This window comes from Bipolaris maydis (assembly GCF_028858645.1).
Source record: "Bipolaris maydis strain C4 unplaced genomic scaffold PSV08scaffold_10, whole genome shotgun sequence".
In the NCBI taxonomy this organism is placed as follows: Eukaryota; Fungi; Ascomycota; class Dothideomycetes; order Pleosporales; family Pleosporaceae; genus Bipolaris; species Bipolaris maydis.
In genome coordinates, this window is record NW_027093866.1 from 398,903 (window position 1) to 414,771 (window position 15,869).

The 15,869-nt window shown below is 51.2% G+C and overlaps 7 protein-coding genes across 7 annotated transcripts; 1 reads left to right on the plus strand and 6 right to left on the minus strand.

Annotated features, from left to right (window-relative positions):
• Positions 1-306: 306 nt before the first annotated feature.
• On the minus strand, positions 307-660 carry PSV08DRAFT_353287 (uncharacterized protein; the record flags this gene model as incomplete). Its single annotated transcript, XM_014227974.1, has 1 exon — positions 307-660. The coding sequence occupies one exon, from the start codon at positions 658-660 to the stop codon at positions 307-309; it is 354 nt and encodes a 117-aa protein (XP_014083449.1).
• A 491-nt stretch (positions 661-1,151) lies between these two features.
• On the minus strand, positions 1,152-2,027 carry PSV08DRAFT_372415 (uncharacterized protein; the record flags this gene model as incomplete). The annotated part of the gene is made up of 1 exon (XM_014227973.1): positions 1,152-2,027. One exon carries the CDS (start codon positions 2,025-2,027, stop codon positions 1,152-1,154), a length of 876 nt encoding a protein of 291 aa, XP_014083448.1.
• Positions 2,028-3,193: 1,166 nt separating this feature from the next.
• Positions 3,194-3,729, minus strand: PSV08DRAFT_353289 (uncharacterized protein; the record flags this gene model as incomplete). The annotated part of the gene is made up of 2 exons (XM_014227972.1): positions 3,194-3,342; positions 3,420-3,729. The coding sequence occupies 2 exons, from the start codon at positions 3,727-3,729 to the stop codon at positions 3,194-3,196; spliced, it is 459 nt and encodes a 152-aa protein (XP_014083447.1).
• A 1,225-nt stretch (positions 3,730-4,954) lies between these two features.
• PSV08DRAFT_226360 (pyridoxal phosphate-dependent transferase) lies at positions 4,955-7,938 on the minus strand. The gene is made up of 4 exons (XM_014227971.2): positions 7,578-7,938; positions 7,432-7,528; positions 5,460-7,377; positions 4,955-5,411 (listed from the first exon to the last, which is right to left on the minus strand). The coding sequence occupies exons 1-4, from the start codon at positions 7,769-7,771 to the stop codon at positions 5,215-5,217; spliced, it is 2,406 nt and encodes an 801-aa protein (XP_014083446.1). The 5' UTR covers positions 7,772-7,938; the 3' UTR covers positions 4,955-5,214.
• Positions 7,939-8,289: 351 nt separating this feature from the next.
• PSV08DRAFT_5467 (pyridoxal phosphate-dependent transferase) lies at positions 8,290-9,863 on the plus strand. Its single transcript, XM_014227970.2, has 2 exons — positions 8,290-9,210; positions 9,290-9,863. The coding sequence occupies exons 1-2, from the start codon at positions 8,466-8,468 to the stop codon at positions 9,802-9,804; spliced, it is 1,260 nt and encodes a 419-aa protein (XP_014083445.1). The 5' UTR covers positions 8,290-8,465; the 3' UTR covers positions 9,805-9,863.
• Positions 9,861-11,241, minus strand: PSV08DRAFT_312243 (uncharacterized protein). The gene is made up of 2 exons (XM_014227969.2): positions 10,947-11,241; positions 9,861-10,893 (listed from the first exon to the last, which is right to left on the minus strand). The coding sequence occupies exons 1-2, from the start codon at positions 11,190-11,192 to the stop codon at positions 9,922-9,924; spliced, it is 1,218 nt and encodes a 405-aa protein (XP_014083444.1). The 5' UTR covers positions 11,193-11,241; the 3' UTR covers positions 9,861-9,921.
• A 1,200-nt stretch (positions 11,242-12,441) lies between these two features.
• PSV08DRAFT_363676 (uncharacterized protein) lies at positions 12,442-14,611 on the minus strand (the record flags this gene model as incomplete). The annotated part of the gene is made up of 2 exons (XM_014227968.2): positions 12,442-14,293; positions 14,343-14,611. 2 exons carry the CDS (start codon positions 14,609-14,611, stop codon positions 12,520-12,522), a joined length of 2,043 nt encoding a protein of 680 aa, XP_014083443.2. The 3' UTR covers positions 12,442-12,519.
• Between the last annotated feature and the right edge of the window lie 1,258 nt (positions 14,612-15,869).

A 15,869-nucleotide genomic window follows, 5' to 3' on the forward strand; every position in this document is an offset into this window, starting at 1 on the left:
CTTTAGGCAATCAGGATCAAACAATCTTGTGAAATCGATGGATTAAGAAAGAAAAGAATCAAATTGTATAAAATTATCTTCTCTAAATAATCCAGATAGAACTAAGGCATCCACCCGCGACAATCTCCCTGCAGCCTCCCTCAACGCCCCTACCGTATGCTCTTCCAGCTGTGGGAGAAGTGAGCCCCTTTCAGCCGCCGCCCCCAACAAGAACTTGAAGTCTAGCAAGTCACCATCTTCCCCCCGGTCAGCCACCGTCACACCACGCAAGACAAGGAGATCCGCCCGGGACGCGATGAACCCCTCCTACAAGGGTTCATACGCGGCGATCGAATCCACGAAGCCGCCATTGAGTTGGACGAGCTCAAGGCAGACGATGAAGCCTTGGCTACAGTGAAATTCGATCGTTTGCGACGGATCTCCGCATTTGAATTGCGTGGCGCCGCTCGCGATTGCGTCGTAAAAGCGTAAAATGGCTTCGGAGGAGGCCGCCACGTCGACGTCTTGAGTCTCATGTTTTGAACCATGGAATACGCTGGCGGCCCCTCCTATCAAGATGAACGACGAACGCAAACGGAGCGGAAGAAGGCAGGTGGCTGACAGAAAGCACTCGCGAAGAGCTGCTTTCATTCGGGGGGTGATGGGCTTGGAAGATGGCATGTTGAGGACGACTGGAAGAGAAGGGGGTCACTTGTCCCAGAGCTGGTCGAGAGGGCAGGGCACGTTGAGGAAGGTGAGGGAGAATATGTCGCTGGTGGAGAGGCAAATGTATATCTGAAAGGTTGCACTTTTAGTACGTTGCACTAAGCAAATCAAAAACAAACTTACATTGAAAAGAATACAAGAGCAAACCCAACGGCCGAGAGGTATGAATGCGGATAAAAAAACTGTGAAGGTATGTTAGCAGATGAGTGGCAGGTGTGGGAATCCAATCATACTGTTTGTTTCTGCGCGCCGATGTTTGAAAAAGAAGATTGCAGAAGATGGGGAAAAATCGAAGATATATAGGTTAACACATTCACCGTGCCTTCCAGCATAGCTCAGACCACTAAACAGTTGACCTAGACGATGGCTGTTGCGATGATAAAATATCTTGGAAAGTGCAAGTACATATCACACGGATAAACACCAATGAAGTAATTACAACAGAACTACTCGATCGTTCTACACCAACTTGGATAGCTATCAGCGTCCCACTCTTTCACTCGAGCGGATTCCAATCCACCACTATGCGCTTCTCGAAAAACAAAAAATGGTTTTCTCTGATAGTTGCGAAGATATTCCTCCATAAACTCGTCTTCTTCAAGCTCAATAAGCAGTGGTAGTTGTTGATGAGGCAGTTCTAGATATAAATACCTCGTCAAGTTCGCGATTTGCAAGGATGCAAGCGTGGCGAGCCCTGGTTTTGAAAGCTTGTAATGAATCATGTGGTACACAAGAGTATCCATGTATGCTGGAATACTTAGGATATAGACTGAGTGGGTGTTTGTTGGGGATTTCCCACGTGGAGCCCCTTTAGGAAAGAGAGTGGGCGGTGTGGCGCGTTCAGGCAAGTTGCGCACCTTCGTATCGGGATGAAGACGAGGACCGAACCACCACCTATTTTCCTGACCAATAGCTGGATGCCACCTTTCTTCAATGAGAACATGGTTCCATGGATAGACGTCTGGGACTTCAATGAGGGGACAGTCATCCACACTGACGTGATACGTAGATTCTGACCACAAGATTAGATGCCGATATTCTGACTCATCTTCTGCATCGATCCTTCGAAGCACAAAGTCAGCATCAGATTCCCGATCGGAACAAGGGAATGGTTCTCGAGGCATCGGTGGGCTCGGTTGATGGACTTCCCAGTGTCCAGTTTCGACGAGGTCTGAAGCGACACTCTTGAGTGCACTATCTCTCACAAGTATATCGCAGCTGGTGTCCATTAATCCGGCAGAGCCCATCCATCGTTGTGCGGACCATCCAGCTAATATAAGCGGATGACTATGAACCGCTAGGATCTCAAGAACGTGGTCCATGGTGCCTATTATGTTTCTTTCTGCCGGAAGGGAGCGGTTCTTAGCAGCCATATCATTGAAGTCTGCCATGATGGATCTAATGTTGTTCTTTGAGACTGTTCTGGATCGTTTTGAAGGGTAGATATTAGGTGTCGCTGAAGTACAATCTCGGAGAGTGTCGATCGTCCGCGTGGTGTATACCGAGGCCCTTGTTAGCTCGTGACTAGTGATAGACAGCTAGCGTTATCGAAATTTTTCAATCTCTTATAGGCAATATGAGGAAAACTTTTGCGATACTCGGGTGTTATGATATGTGTTTGTGTAAGGTTTGGTGGGTCGTTATGGTAGAATGCGTTTTCTTGCGACAAACCCCAGTGAATGTGGATGGTTTCAAAGAACTGGTTAGGCTCTAAAAAGATATGAACAGTCTTTAAGCAAAACTATGTATAGATCGAGTTCGGATGGATTCGTGGCGGTGATAAGAGACGATATAGCCAATATATAAGCACAGGAGCGCTGTGCGCAACGTGTTATTATTGAAAATATAATAGTTTAGTGTCCTATCGCAACTATGGTTCGCTATTCTACTACTTTCTTCGCAACTTTAGTTCGCTGTGCTACTTTTATTATAACTACGTTTTAGTTATTATACCCAATAGAGATTTACCTAATTATAAACTATCTAACTATAGTAAGTAGAGAAAAAAGTTAAGCGATAATTAGATACATCGATTCTTGCGTATTGGAAATAATGGAGTTCCGATAGGGTTCCACTCTTCTGAATGATCGCACTATTTCATCCAGGTGGCATAGATTGGCCAATCCAAACATTTATATTGTTCTTGGCGCGTGACAATAATTCAATGAACCTTGACTCAAAATCATACAGCGTTCACTTCTGCCCAGAAAACAGACCTTACACGGATGAGGAATACACGTAAGTGCAGACAAGAATTTAAAGAGTAAGGCTTGTATATACTACACCAACTAACACGCTTGTATCCGCTTGCAATCCGTACCAACAAGCAGAGCAGAGCTGGGCAACCGCACCATTTATGTGATTGCAAAATTTCTATTTACACGAAATAAGGGGCTTGAAATACTTCAAGAATGCGTACCAGCAAGCAGAATCCTGAGCAACTGCGCGAGCCGTATGCCTCACGTCCAGAAATCTAGCTGCTGCTTTCTTACTTGGAATGGTCAGGATACTGAGCATTGACACCAATATGAACACTGCCTTTAAGGGTGCCGTCATCGAGGTGGTTAGGCACAAATGAGGCACTACCCGTGATAATTTCATGTATGGGCTGCGCAACGCGCTGCTGAACCGAAAGGGCTGTTTCACAATGCGTCAGGAACTGTATACAGTACTTTTCTCTCTGAACATATACGAGAGAAAGAACAGCGACTTACTCGAAGCAGACAGATCGTATTTATAGTGGAAATAGCCAGGAGTGCAGTTGGGTTGGACTGGTCCGTTGCCATTATAGTATTGAGTCTTGCAAAAGGACTTGAGGCCGGTAGGATACTTGTCGGAAATGAACTTGGCTGAAACGGTCTCGACGAAGCCGCCGTCAAAGTAGTTGCGGACGAAATCGATGTCCCAGTAGGCTACGGGGTCGCGCTCAGCAATTGTAGCGCGGTCGACAGAAATCTCTGGGTTGGGCACGGCGGCGGCGCTGGCGCAGGCAGCGAGAGTGAAGAGGGGGATAGTGAAACGCATGTTGGAAGGAAGTATGTACTTTGTGCAAGTGACTTTGGAAGATGAGTTGATGAGTCTCTACACTGTTCTCCTTTCATCCCTTATACGCCTTTTCCCCTCCTCCTTTACTAAGCTCGATTGCCCAACACACAACGTTAACAAGAAGACTCGTCACACTAGATTCGACGGCTACTAGAGTTCGTAGCCGGTGTTACTCATCCTCTACCAGGAGCTTAATGCGAAACTCAATCCTGTCATACAGCAGTGACGATATGTTGTTCGCTTAAGATCGGGGTCTAAGCCTCCAACGGGCATAGTACCGTGTAGAGCCGCAATGATCGTGATGATGGAAAACTCATGCTATACTCCCAAGTGAATTAGTATGAAATATATCATTTTTGTTGTGACTTTCACAGCTTCATCATGTCTACCTATATCCGCTGCAACTCCTAAACGTCTCTACCTACTAAGTGAATCTTGGTTGCTGCTCCTCCACTGCACTGCTGTTATGATCTAGAAATAGACCAGGCATACACCCGCGCGCTCCGAACTTTGAAAGTTCTCGAGGCAATGCAAACGCATCAAACTTTGTTTGGGTAGCGAAAACAAGCAGGATCGAATAAAATCAGTGTCGTGTGTCTTTTGGCGAAGATCACCGGTAGTAAGACGGGAAGTGTTCCCTGTACCTCAACATTAAGAGTGCTGCGATCGAGCTAGAACGGAAAAAGGTTTGTTGTATGACATAAGCTTAGGTACAGGAACAAGCTAAGGTGCAGGCTCGTTGTTGCTATTCACGCGGAGAATATGTGGGACTGGAGGGGCTTAGAAGTGCTCATAATCCTTTTAGAGTTTGCATAATACCGTTGAGAGAGGGCGATGTGGTGATGCAGGCTGCTGTGTATGTAGAGGTCAGCGACTAAATTTAGTAATTGGCCGGGGAGACGACGGGAGTAAGCAGCGCGATATTGTGATTGGTGGGCGGTACACTGGCAGAGGATTGAAGTATGCACACAAAAGTGCGATCTTTGGTGTCGATGGGTAAGGAGTGTTGACGGGGAGTACGTCAGTGTAGTCATAGACCCGCTTTGACAAGTTTGCTTTTGATTGCATTCCATGCCGGTAGTTGCTGTAGGTGTTGCTATCACGAACATGAAACAAGGCTATGTTCGTGTGGCTATGCATAGTACCTGATGGCGATTCATGGTGTTGTGAAGAGTGTTGTTACACTGAAGTGGCGTGAGAATCGAAGACCTATAACGAGTGGAATATGAAGTAGAGATGACCAATACAGTAGGTCTGACATTCAGAGCGCCAACATTGCGTTTTGCTAAACATGCTTTCAGCACCAACATGATAGTGGCCTCTCCGGACATCTTGTCGGTGGAAACGGCATTCTCCAGCTTGCAATCTCGAACCCACTGGCTTTCTCTTGTAAACTCTCATTAGGGAAACACAAAATGAGATACGTACGCAACTTTGCGAGCAGGTATACCTGAATAGTACTCTCTAACTCCCATTACTTACACGCAACTTCTCTATAAAAGCTTTCTCAACATCTTCCAAATGTTGCCTTGTCGTCAGCATACCCGCCATGAGGTAAATAACATTACCCAAGATACGCGAATGAATTTGGACTTGCGGCGCTTCATGACTACCTTGCAAGAGCTTGTCGCGAAGTCCCACGGCAGCAGAAGAAGTGTATCCTACATTGCATTAGGTAATAAGCGAAATGAAATCAAAGTAAGACGTACCTGATCCGTGTCTGTCGATGAGCGACACGGCAAGAACGGAGCCCAGCGCATTCACATGACCAACTCGCTCGTGTCGAGATAGATTCTCAACAAAGTTCTTGGACCACATGCTCCAGGAAGCGGTGCTATCGTTGCTAGAACCGGTCCATTGCTTCTTGTACTGCTTCCACTCGTCACCAACGCTCGCGTCCTGCATTGTTTGCAGACTAGTATTAGCGACATGACACCCCACCGCATGCGCAGTGTAGCTATGTCCATGCAACAAGGCCTCTGCCTTCTCGTCGCCCCAAAAAGCGTCGAAAATGGACTGACTTGCCAGCGTAACAGAGAGGGGAAGAAGACCACCTGTAAGTAACTTGGCGTTGACGCTGATATCCGGGTGCGTCTGAAGGAACGAGGCCGAGGAGAAGCGACCTAGGCGATACAAACCGGTGAATACTTCATCGAACATGACAGGTAGTCCTGACCAAGCGACATCATTCTCATCCAGGACGCGAGTAGCTCGAGACCCATTGCTAAAGTCGTAACGTCGCACGACACGGACAAGAGTCTGTTGGAAGAGCGGATCGACAAAGAGCATGCCTCCCGCACCCAAAACAACAGGCTCCATAACCAACGCACCAAACTTTCTCCCCTGCTTCCTCACCAGCTCATCCAGCGTCTTCTCAATGTACGCTTCATAGCGCTCAGACAGGCCTCTCGCGGCCAAATCGAAAACGGCATCCTGGGTTTCAAAGTACTGCGTAGGTCCGAGTTCCGACTCCATGTTCTCGGGGGGCTGGACAATCCACTTGCCGTTTTTGAGTTTGAAAGTAGGGAAATCAAACCAGAAGCCGCGGCCACGGTACCAGTCTACTTTTTCGTTGAAAACACACGGCTCGGATGCGTCCATGGCGCCAATCGTGTCGCCGTGGTAGCTCCCCTTGAGGCCGATGACGCCAATATTCTCTTTACTGCTGTCCCAATCGTAGTACTTGCTAGCTGCCCGAAGTGCCATCTTGATACCGACTTCAGTCGCCGTACTTCCATTGTCAGTGTAAAACACTTTCCTAAGACGCGGGTTGTGTGAGTCGTTCAACATCTTTTCTGCAAGCTCGAGAGCGGGCTCGTGGGTGGCTCCGGCAAACATTACGTGACCATATCTCCCCGCGGCATGTGCTGCTTGGAGAGCAAGACGGGGATTTCCATGGCCGAGCCCCTGAGTCCACCATGAGGCGGAGCCATCAAATGCCGGGTACAGTGCCGAGCGATCCTCGTGGGTTGCTGATGCTTCGCCAGTTTGCTTGACCTGGAAGTAATCGCCATATGCAGAGTCAAAGACTAATATATCGTCGGCACTTTTCACGTGCTTGTGTTGGGTGAAGGGGTGCCAGATGGCTTCGTTAGTCCGAGAAGCCATGGTACTTAAATTTTCGAGTCGTTTGCTGTGGCGGTCAAGCAGCCTCGTAGCAACTTGGTCAATGGGCTCCTCGCCACTCTGGGAGCTGTAGTAATCCTGCATCAAATCCGTTTCCTCTTTTGTACCCGCCCCAATGCCTTGCATATTGGGAATCCATGGCAAGGTAAAGGCCGCAATGTCCAAGTTCTTGAAGTACTCTTGCAGGTACTCGGCATTCTCATACTTACTCTGGTCGTTGAAACACACCACAGCATCGATATCGTAGCCTCTTAATACCAGAGACTCTGCAGCAGATATTGTCGATGCAATACCACCTAGGCGATGGTCGCCGACTAGTACCGAGGGGAGTCGTAGCGGACGGAAGATGTCAGCTTGCGGAGTACCCGAAGGTCCCGGGCTAAGCACACCTCCAGCAGTCTCAATCACAGCAAGGCCCATTACATCTTTCTCCAGAGATACTGCTTTCGCTTCTTGCTGAATAGTCTTGAAGACAGTCTGACTGATGAGCTCATCATTAGGCTAGGCCAATCAGCAAGAGCAGCCAGCAGGACTCGACAAAAAAAAAGACCTTACAATCAAGTCTGCACCTCTTGCCGCAACATGCGGACTGACAGCCTCGTTGAATTTGAACAGCGTCGAAACACTTCTCCCGCTGTATTTTTGCACATAACTGATCCCCCGTCAGCCACAATTGCAGTAAGCAGCAGCGGTAATCTCACCTATCATCAGCCTCATCCGCAGGCCCCGTAGAAACAGGCTTAATATACTGCACCCTCCACCTCGTCCTGCCCGCTCTCCTCGCAAAATGCGCACCAAGCAGCGTCGAAAACACAGTCTTCCCAACTCCCGTATTCGCCCCATAAACCTGCACCGCAACCAGTCTCTTCCACAGTCCACCTGGAACTCTAGCCATCCTCGCTCTCTTCTTTCCCAGCACCAAACAACCTAAAAGAAAAACAATCAAGATGCCCAATTACACATGAGATCTCTCATTAGAAAAAGTCTCAATTGCAGTGGGGGAAGAATAGGGAGAGTTGCTGTGCTAGTTAATCAACGTAATAGTAGTAGCCAAGTCATGTTGGGAGGGGGGAGGGGGGGGAGGGGGGGGGACTTTGTCATGTTCCCCTCCGAACCGAACCCGTTCCCCAAGTACCTGTACTACAAATCGAATTAGTCAAATCAAAACAATCCACCCGCACCCGCATATGCACGTAGTATGCAAGTGCATAGTCCATATTATCCAAAGTTTCCTTTTTGAGCTAATTGATGACTACAAAGGCCCCGAAAGCACATGAAAATGGGGGGGGAGGTTTTTTTTTTCTTTCGATTTTTACCTTTATTGTTTTCAACGGAAATTCGCGGCTCAAAAAAAATATAGTAATCAAAGTCCCCCCCTCCACTCCCCCACACGCTTTTCGGTAGTTTATCCAGTGAATCGATTGTTCAATTGGCTTATTTTTTTTTCCCTTCCAAGCCCGCGTCGCCAGGGAAAAAAAAAAAGAGGGCGGTGGGGAGAGAGAGGCACGAGAAAGAATAGAGATCCACCGATTCAATATCAATTCTACAAATATACTAACACAGGGAGAGAGAAGAAGAAGAAGAAGAAAATGAACAAAGAACGCCTAACCCCCCTAGAACAAACCCTCCAAACCCACCTAACCACCCGCCTCCACAACTCCACCCTCCGCACGCTGACCCTCCCGCTCCCGCAGCAAACCGACTTCTCATCCAACGACTTCCTCTCGCTCTCCACGTCCCGCACGCTGCGCACGCAGTTCCTCTCGCACGTGGGCAGGCACCCGCTGGGCAGCGGGGGATCACGGCTGCTAGACGGCAACTCGTCGGTGGCAAGTGTGCTGGAAGCGACGATAGCAGGGTTCCACGGGGCGGCAGCGGGGCTGCTGTTCAACAGCGGGTTCGACGCCAACGCGGGCTTCTTCGGGGCGGTGCCGCAGAAGGGGGATGTGGTCGTGTACGACGACAAGGTGCATGCGAGTGTGCATGATGGGATGCGGCTGTCGAGGGCGGCGAGAAAGCTGCCGTTTGCGCATAATAGCGTCGAGGCGTTGAGGCGCGTCTTGCGGGCCGAGAGGGAATCAGAGCGCGCAGGTCATGTTTTTATAGCCGTCGAGTCCGTGTATAGTATGGATGGCGATGTGGCGCCTTTGCGCGAGATTGTCCAGGTGGCGGATGAGGTGCTGGGGAGGGGGCGCGCGTATGTGGTGGTGGATGAGGCGCATGCGACGGGCGTGCTGGGGCCGAGGGGACGCGGGCTCGTAAGTGAGTTGGGGTTGGAAGGGAGGGTGTTTGCGCGGTTGCATACGTTTGGTAAGGCGTTGGCGGGGAATGGAGGTAAGTTCCTTTGAGCGGTTCAAAAAGAGGGGGGGAGGGAGAGGGATTTGACAAGGGAAGTCGCTGAATGTGAGTGTAGCTATTCTACTGGGATCGCAGACGTTACGGCATTATCTGATTAATTATGCGCGGCCGTTGATTTATACGACGTTTCTTTCGTATCCGTCGCTCGCGCTTATACAGGCGTCTTATGAGATGCTGATGTCGGGACAGAGCGAGAAGCTGCAGGCGAAGCTTCATGACCTCATCCGGATGCTATACGAGAGACTCGAGGACCTTCAGAAAACTTCTAGTCATGCGCGCCGCATACTGAAGATCCCGTCGGTGTGTCCCAGATCGCCCATCTTCGCAGTGCAGTTGGTGAATCCAAAAGCACTTGCGAGCTCACTGCAAGAGCAGGGCATGATGGTACGAGCCGTCGTGTCACCGACCATACCCGCCGGCACAGAAAGAGTCAGAATATGTCTGCATGCTGGTAATACAGTGGAAGAGATCGAAAAACTAGTGCTGGCGCTGAAGAGGTGGTGTGAAAGTCAAGCAGAAGAGAAGACAGAACACCAACCCCTTGATGCATTCAAGAGAGCAAGACTCTAAACGCACGAGGCATATTTTTGAACATCACATACATACACATAGTTTGGACTTGAGCAGGACATTGAACAGCTCATTATGTATGAAAGAGCCTAATCACTACATCTACATGTCTCCCCCTCAAGCAAGTGCCTGCACCGTAGCCTCGGCCTCGGCCGCCGCAACTACAGCCTCGGCCTCGTCCTGCCCAGGTACCTTGCGCTTCTCCCCAATCGTTTCCTCCATCTTCATCGGCCTAAGCCCCCACCTCGCAAACATAGCCTTGTCCTCTTCCCACCCATTACACGCCGTCGTAAGCATCTTTTCGCCCGTGAAGACGGCATTCGCACCCGCCTGGAAGCACAGAATCTGCTTTTCCTCACGCATGGTGTGGCGGCCAGCCGCGAGACGGATGATGGTGGTGGGGAGCACGAGTCGTGCAGTAGCAATGGTTCGGAGGATGGCATCGAAGGAAATGGCTTGGGTTTCGCCCAAGGGAGTGCCTTTGATGGGGACCAGGGCGTTGACGGGGAAGGACTCGGGGTGGGCGGGTAGAGTGGCTACAGTGTGGATGAGACCGACGTGGTCACGGGCCTTTTCTCCCAGACCAAGAATGCCACCGGTACACACGTGAATGCCGGCTTCCTGGACATTTTTGATGGTGTTGAGTCGCTCGTCGTACGTACGCGTGGTGATGACGCTAGGGTAGTGCTCGCGGCTCGTATCGACATTGTGATTGTAGGCCGTCAAGCCCGCATCTTTTAGTTCCTTTGCTTGAGCAGCATCGACCATGCCGAGAGTCACGCATGCCTCCATGCCCATGCCGCGTACGCCCTTGATCATTTTTTTGATGTTCTTGAGGTTCGTCTTGCGGCCCCTCATGTCTCTCCACGCGGCGCCCATGCAGAATCGCGAGCTGCCATTTTCTTTGGCTATGCGTGCAGCTTCGAGGACAGACTCGACGGAGCTGAGCTTAGTGGCTTTGAGCCCAGTGTCGTAGCGAGACGACTGGGCGCAGTAGGAACAGTCTTCACTGCAGCCGCCCGTCTTGATGTTGAAGAGGGTACACATTTGAATGGCCGCGGGGTCATGGAATCGGCGATGGACCGAGGCCTACGGGACTGATGAGAGGGGCATGTCGCTGGACAAGAAGCAATCTGACCTACCGAGGCATAGGTGAGGTCAATCAGCGAAGTGTTGTATATCTCTGAAATCTCATCCTTTGTCCAGTTTGTCCGCGGTGCCTTTGCATTGACGGCATTCTCAAACACCGTCGTCCGCGGTGTGGCCAGGCGTATTTGCTGCGTGCCCGGATCTACAGGCGTGTCGAGAACAGTGCTAAAAGAGCGGGTGAAGCCATAGTAGTAGACTCGGCGTGGGCCACTTGCACGAAGAAGCATTCTCTGAGCCATTGTGAAGAAAGTTGTCGAATTCTTGAGCAAAGAGAAAAGTGACAGCCCACCGCGAACGGTTATTCAAAGAACATGCCTCATCTAACCGCAAACCCGCCCGCAACGCGTCGGCGAGAGCGTGGGTAGACGTCTGTGGGGCTGCAGCCAATGGGCAAGCAGACGATGAACCGCGGGGGGGTTGTAAGCTCCCACGGACTGGAGGGGGGCCGCCTTCAGTACACGGTGCAACTCGTCGCTAACCTCATGCAGCGTCGAGTCTCCCGTTGAAGACGCCAGTCATTCTGTCCAACCTGTAAGCAGCAGCACACATGGTGCGAGTAATTTACCATCCCTATGATCCGTCACCGTTGTGTGGTTCAGTGGGATGGTGGTTGAGCAGGCTGGATCCACTGCCCTGCGTGCGCGCATTCAACATGCATATCGACCTCCCCTTGGCGGCCATAGCTCGTCCGTCTCCAACGCATCATAGCGTAATAATATTGCTCAACCCAAATATGTCCAATCAGGAACAAGTGCATGTGATTGCTGCGACGGCGATCTTTCTGGCTAACGGGCCGCAGGCGGGACTTGGGTCGGTCGGTTCTGGATCGGCCGCGGCATGGGGGGTGGCATCGTGCATTTGCGATGTGAACAATGCTACGAAATCTCTCCGAATATCATCGGTTCCATCATCGAGGTACCTCTGCTGGTCAAAAGTAAAACGTCTGTGTAACAACGAGTTAAAGTAGTCTATGCACACTTAGATTGCCCAGGACTAAACACTGCAATCGTTAGCAATTTGATGAAAAAAAAACCAGGGGTCTCGAATTACAGTAGTACTACATACTAGCCATCCCTTCGTCATTTCAAAAAAAACCCCATCTGAACCTCACCGTTTCAGCATTTAAACCAAACCCGTCAAACTTTAATCCCCCTTTGTCAAAAAAACCTGTCAAAGTATAAGCTCAAACATGCTTACATGGTTAGATCACTGCATTTATGTTCCTAAATGACGTCACACTTCTCTTCCACCACCACCTTGCCATACATTCCCCATTCCCCATCTCTCCTTCCCAGCCAGCCAAAAAAAAACACTGGTTTCACTCATATCTTCAATATACCTACTAGCAAAGCCGGATAGCGAGCGAGGAGGGATGGCAGGGGAAATAGGATGGAGAGGTTGATGTGGGTTTTCATGACGATGATGATGATGATGATGATTAGGCAACAACTACACATTAGTTTCTTTTTTACAATAGTAATGGTAATATTAGACGGATGTAGAATAATATCATGATGATCTAACTAGGGTATCTAAATGCTTTACCTGATAAACAAGGCAGGCAGGCTACGATTTGCCTTGATACTGCATATCTTGTATCAAACGCATGCTATCAGCTTCTCGGACCCACTCTTCGATTCTCGCACCTGCCTCACCAACAAGGCGCTCATACGTCTGGTTGAGGAAGAAGAGAGAAGTGTGTGCCGTGACTTCGTCCATGTTGTCCATGAAGACAGCAATCCAGGTGGGATCCTTGTTACCGTCCGAGTCTTTGGGCGGCAACATGCAAAATTTCTTTAGCTTTTTACGTTTGGCTGGGACGCTTGCATCTGAATCTGTGCGTGGTGGGTGGCTATCGTGGCTGTCGGTTGTAGAGAGGGCATACATGGATTCGTTACGACTGTCTGGCGGGGCCTGGTTCATGATACGACTAGTGGAAAATTCATAGTGACCGTAGGGACCTCGAGGCGGACCAGGCTGATGCAGCTGCAAGGCACTGACATCTTCTTCGATGCCCACAATCGCAGCAACGGGCTCTGGTGTTTCTGGTGCAGGTGTTATTCCCTGACGCAAATCTGCTTCTCGCTGCCTCTGTCTCGCCTCCTTTTCTCTCTGCTCAGCCTCGGCTTGCCTTTGCTCTCTTTCCTTTTGCCTCTGCCTCTCCTCCCTCGACATGCTTTGCTCTTCTTCATGCCTCTTTTGCTCGGCCTTTTCTTGCTCCTTGTGCCTTTTCTCTTGTTCTTGCTGCCACTTCTTCTCTGCCTTTTGCTGCTCCTTGTCCCATTTTTCCTCCATCTTAGTGCGCTCGTTGATGATCTTGTTGCGGGCTTTTACAGCCTTTTGATACTCCTTGAGCGCCTGTTCGTACTCCTTTTCAGCAGCTTTGCGCTGCGTCTTGTCGTTGAACCGTAACAAGTCAACAAACGGTGGCTCCTGGGGGATGGGTGGTATTTCAGGAAGATCAGGTGGGCCGTTTTGTTGAGCGTGTGCGTGATTAGGCTCTAGGGCTTGTCCATCTTCTTGACGCCCGATAGATGTCGGGGGTGGACTTGCTATTGGGTCTGGGTGTACGTGAGCCAGTTCTGGGTCAGATGACGTTACTGAAGGGCTTCTGGTATTTTCCTGCTGGCTGGCAGCTGTCGAATTGTAGTGGGGGAGGCTTGTTCCGCTATCCTGATGATGAAACTGAAGGCTCGATGGATGCGAAGGCTCGGGCGACTTTGGACGCTGGGGGCATGAAGAAGTTTGTTTTTTGGGCCTTCCCGTGCTTACGGTGTAGTAGTTGACGAAGCGCACCCGGGGGACCGAGGGTAACATGGGATGACTGCTCTTTCTCTTGGCCTCGTCGTCTTCCTCCAGCGCCCGTATCCTAGCATATCTGTCTTTTAATTCTTTGTAATCTGCCATGGCACCTCCGAATTCAAGATGCGACTTGACGAGCCCTTTGGTAGCCTCTGCCAGGCCGTCTTTGTAGTGCTTGGTGAGCCAGTGCAAGCTATTCTCCCAGCCTTTTCTGTTTGGTAGGTGAACATCATTCGCGAAGCTGGGATTGTAATTTGGATCCGTTGGCTTTGGGTTGAAGAGTGTGTTGATTCGGGTGGGCTTTTGTCCTGGACTGGGGCCCTCGATAATGGCATCTTGTGGGGGCGGCGGTGCGTTGAAAATGCTGCCTAGGCCAGCCTTGATAATGCCAGGGTGCATGCCCAGAAAGGGGACATCAAAGTTTACGACTCCAATGATGCGATGGCGAAAGGCTAGAGCAATGTCTGCGGCAAGCAGACCGCCCATGGAGTGGCCGACGAGGATAATGTCAGTCCAGGGGTCCTCATGGGGGGCGAGCCTGGCGGCTGTTAGTGGGAGAGTGCAAGCCGGGCAGGCGTGTAGCGTACCAAGCTGAAAAGTTGTCTCTGGCGACTTGCAGCGAGTCTCGTGACTTGTAGCGGGGATACACTTTTGTGTGGACTACGTGAGAGTCTGCAAGAGTGACGGTGACGAGGTTGTGGACATGGGCGGGAAAGCTTCTAAAACTGGTTTCGTCGCCCATGAAGCCATGGATGTAGATGAGGAGTAGGCGGCGACGGCCAGAGTCTTCGAGGGCGGGATCTGGAACGAGGGACTGGGTAGAAGAGGAGCGTGGATCGTTTGAGGACATGGACATGGCGGTAGACATGGCCGAATAGGGAGGGGGCGTGTCTGCAGCTGGAGTGGAATTGCGCGGTGGCAGTGGTGGTGGGCGTGTATGGCCGTGGGGGGCCAAGGCAGGAAAGGGCGAAGGCGACGTCATGGCTGGGCGAACTACTTGGGGTTGCAGCGGCAGTGGCTTGCGGCTGCAGCAACCATGGCTACATGTGGATATTGCGGTATGGGAGACAACAACGGTATTTGGGGCTGGGAGGGTGTTGGGGATGGTGTTGAGGATGATGTTATACTTGGTTGGTTGGTACAAGGCGCAGCACGACGGAGGACACGGCAGAGGGGCAATGTGGGGTAGCAGCAGGGCAGCAGGCAAGGCAGGGCGGCAGGCTCCAGACGGCTTGGCCTGGCAGGCGCTGAGTGCAGCATGCGACGGGTCACGTGACGAAACCGTTGTTGAGGCTGTGGAATTGCAGGTAGACATGTGTACCTGGACATGGCGTGGTGGACGAGGAAACACGGCTGTGGTTGCAGGCATAGGCCGTCATGCAAGCGCAGACGACGACGGGTGCTATAGCAGGCAGTGATTAGCAGCCATGCCGTATTCGCGGTGGAGGCGATGGGCGGCGGAGATTGGAGCCAAGACAGGCAACGCTCGCGCATGTGGACAGCAAGAGCGGCGACAAGCATCGTGACGACGACGAGGACGACGACGACGACGACGACGACGACGAGGATGGGCATGCTGGCGAGACGGGCTTGGCAATAAAAGGACGTGTGGCTGCTTGGGTGCGACGGGACAGCAGCGAGGCGGCGGCTAAGAATAACCTCAGCGTTTGCGGGTCCTGCGTGTCCAGCGTTTGGGAATGCGGTTCCTGAGCGACGGCGTGGGCGCCACCGCTGCACCTGCAGACGGGACGGGTGGTCGGTGGCTGCTAGTACAGTAAGTAAGTACTTCGCAACATGCATCCAGCCAGCCGGCCACACGACGGGCAATACTTGGACAGTGGGCGACGAGTGCCATGCGAGCGCCGTGGGCGTGTTGTTGTTCTCCGGCCGTGTATGTGGTTGCACGTCTGGGATACCACGGCCGGTCGTGTCCATTGCATGGGATCCACCGACACGCACACTTGTGCCATTCACTCATTCATTCATCCATCCATCCCAATTCATCGCAGCATCGGCATTGGCACGCTGGTTCGCTGACGGGCAGGCGCGTCCATGGCCGTGCCGGGGGCGGATCCTGCTATTCCTGGACGTGTTATCTCGCTTGTGCGCCAATC

Excerpts from the sequence above, each read along its gene's own strand:
- PSV08DRAFT_226360 (XM_014227971.2), bottom strand. The coding sequence starts at position 7,771 with ATGGCTAGAGTTCCAGGTGGACTGTGGAAGAGACTGGTTGCGGTGCAG. Across the intron at positions 7,529-7,577 it reads GCGGATGAGGCTGATGATAG|TTATGTGCAAAAATACAGCG; the intron begins GTGAGATTACCG and ends ACGGGGGATCAG. Across the intron at positions 7,378-7,431 it reads CAAGAGGTGCAGACTTGATT|CCTAATGATGAGCTCATCAG; the intron begins GTAAGGTCTTTT and ends TGATTGGCCTAG.
- PSV08DRAFT_5467 (XM_014227970.2), top strand. The coding sequence starts at position 8,466 with ATGAACAAAGAACGCCTAACCCCCCTAGAACAAACCCTCCAAACCCAC. Across the intron at positions 9,211-9,289 it reads GGCGTTGGCGGGGAATGGAG|CTATTCTACTGGGATCGCAG; the intron begins GTAAGTTCCTTT and ends ATGTGAGTGTAG.
- PSV08DRAFT_312243 (XM_014227969.2), bottom strand. The coding sequence starts at position 11,192 with ATGGCTCAGAGAATGCTTCTTCGTGCAAGTGGCCCACGCCGAGTCTAC. Across the intron at positions 10,894-10,946 it reads TTGACCTCACCTATGCCTCG|GCCTCGGTCCATCGCCGATT; the intron begins GTAGGTCAGATT and ends TCAGTCCCGTAG.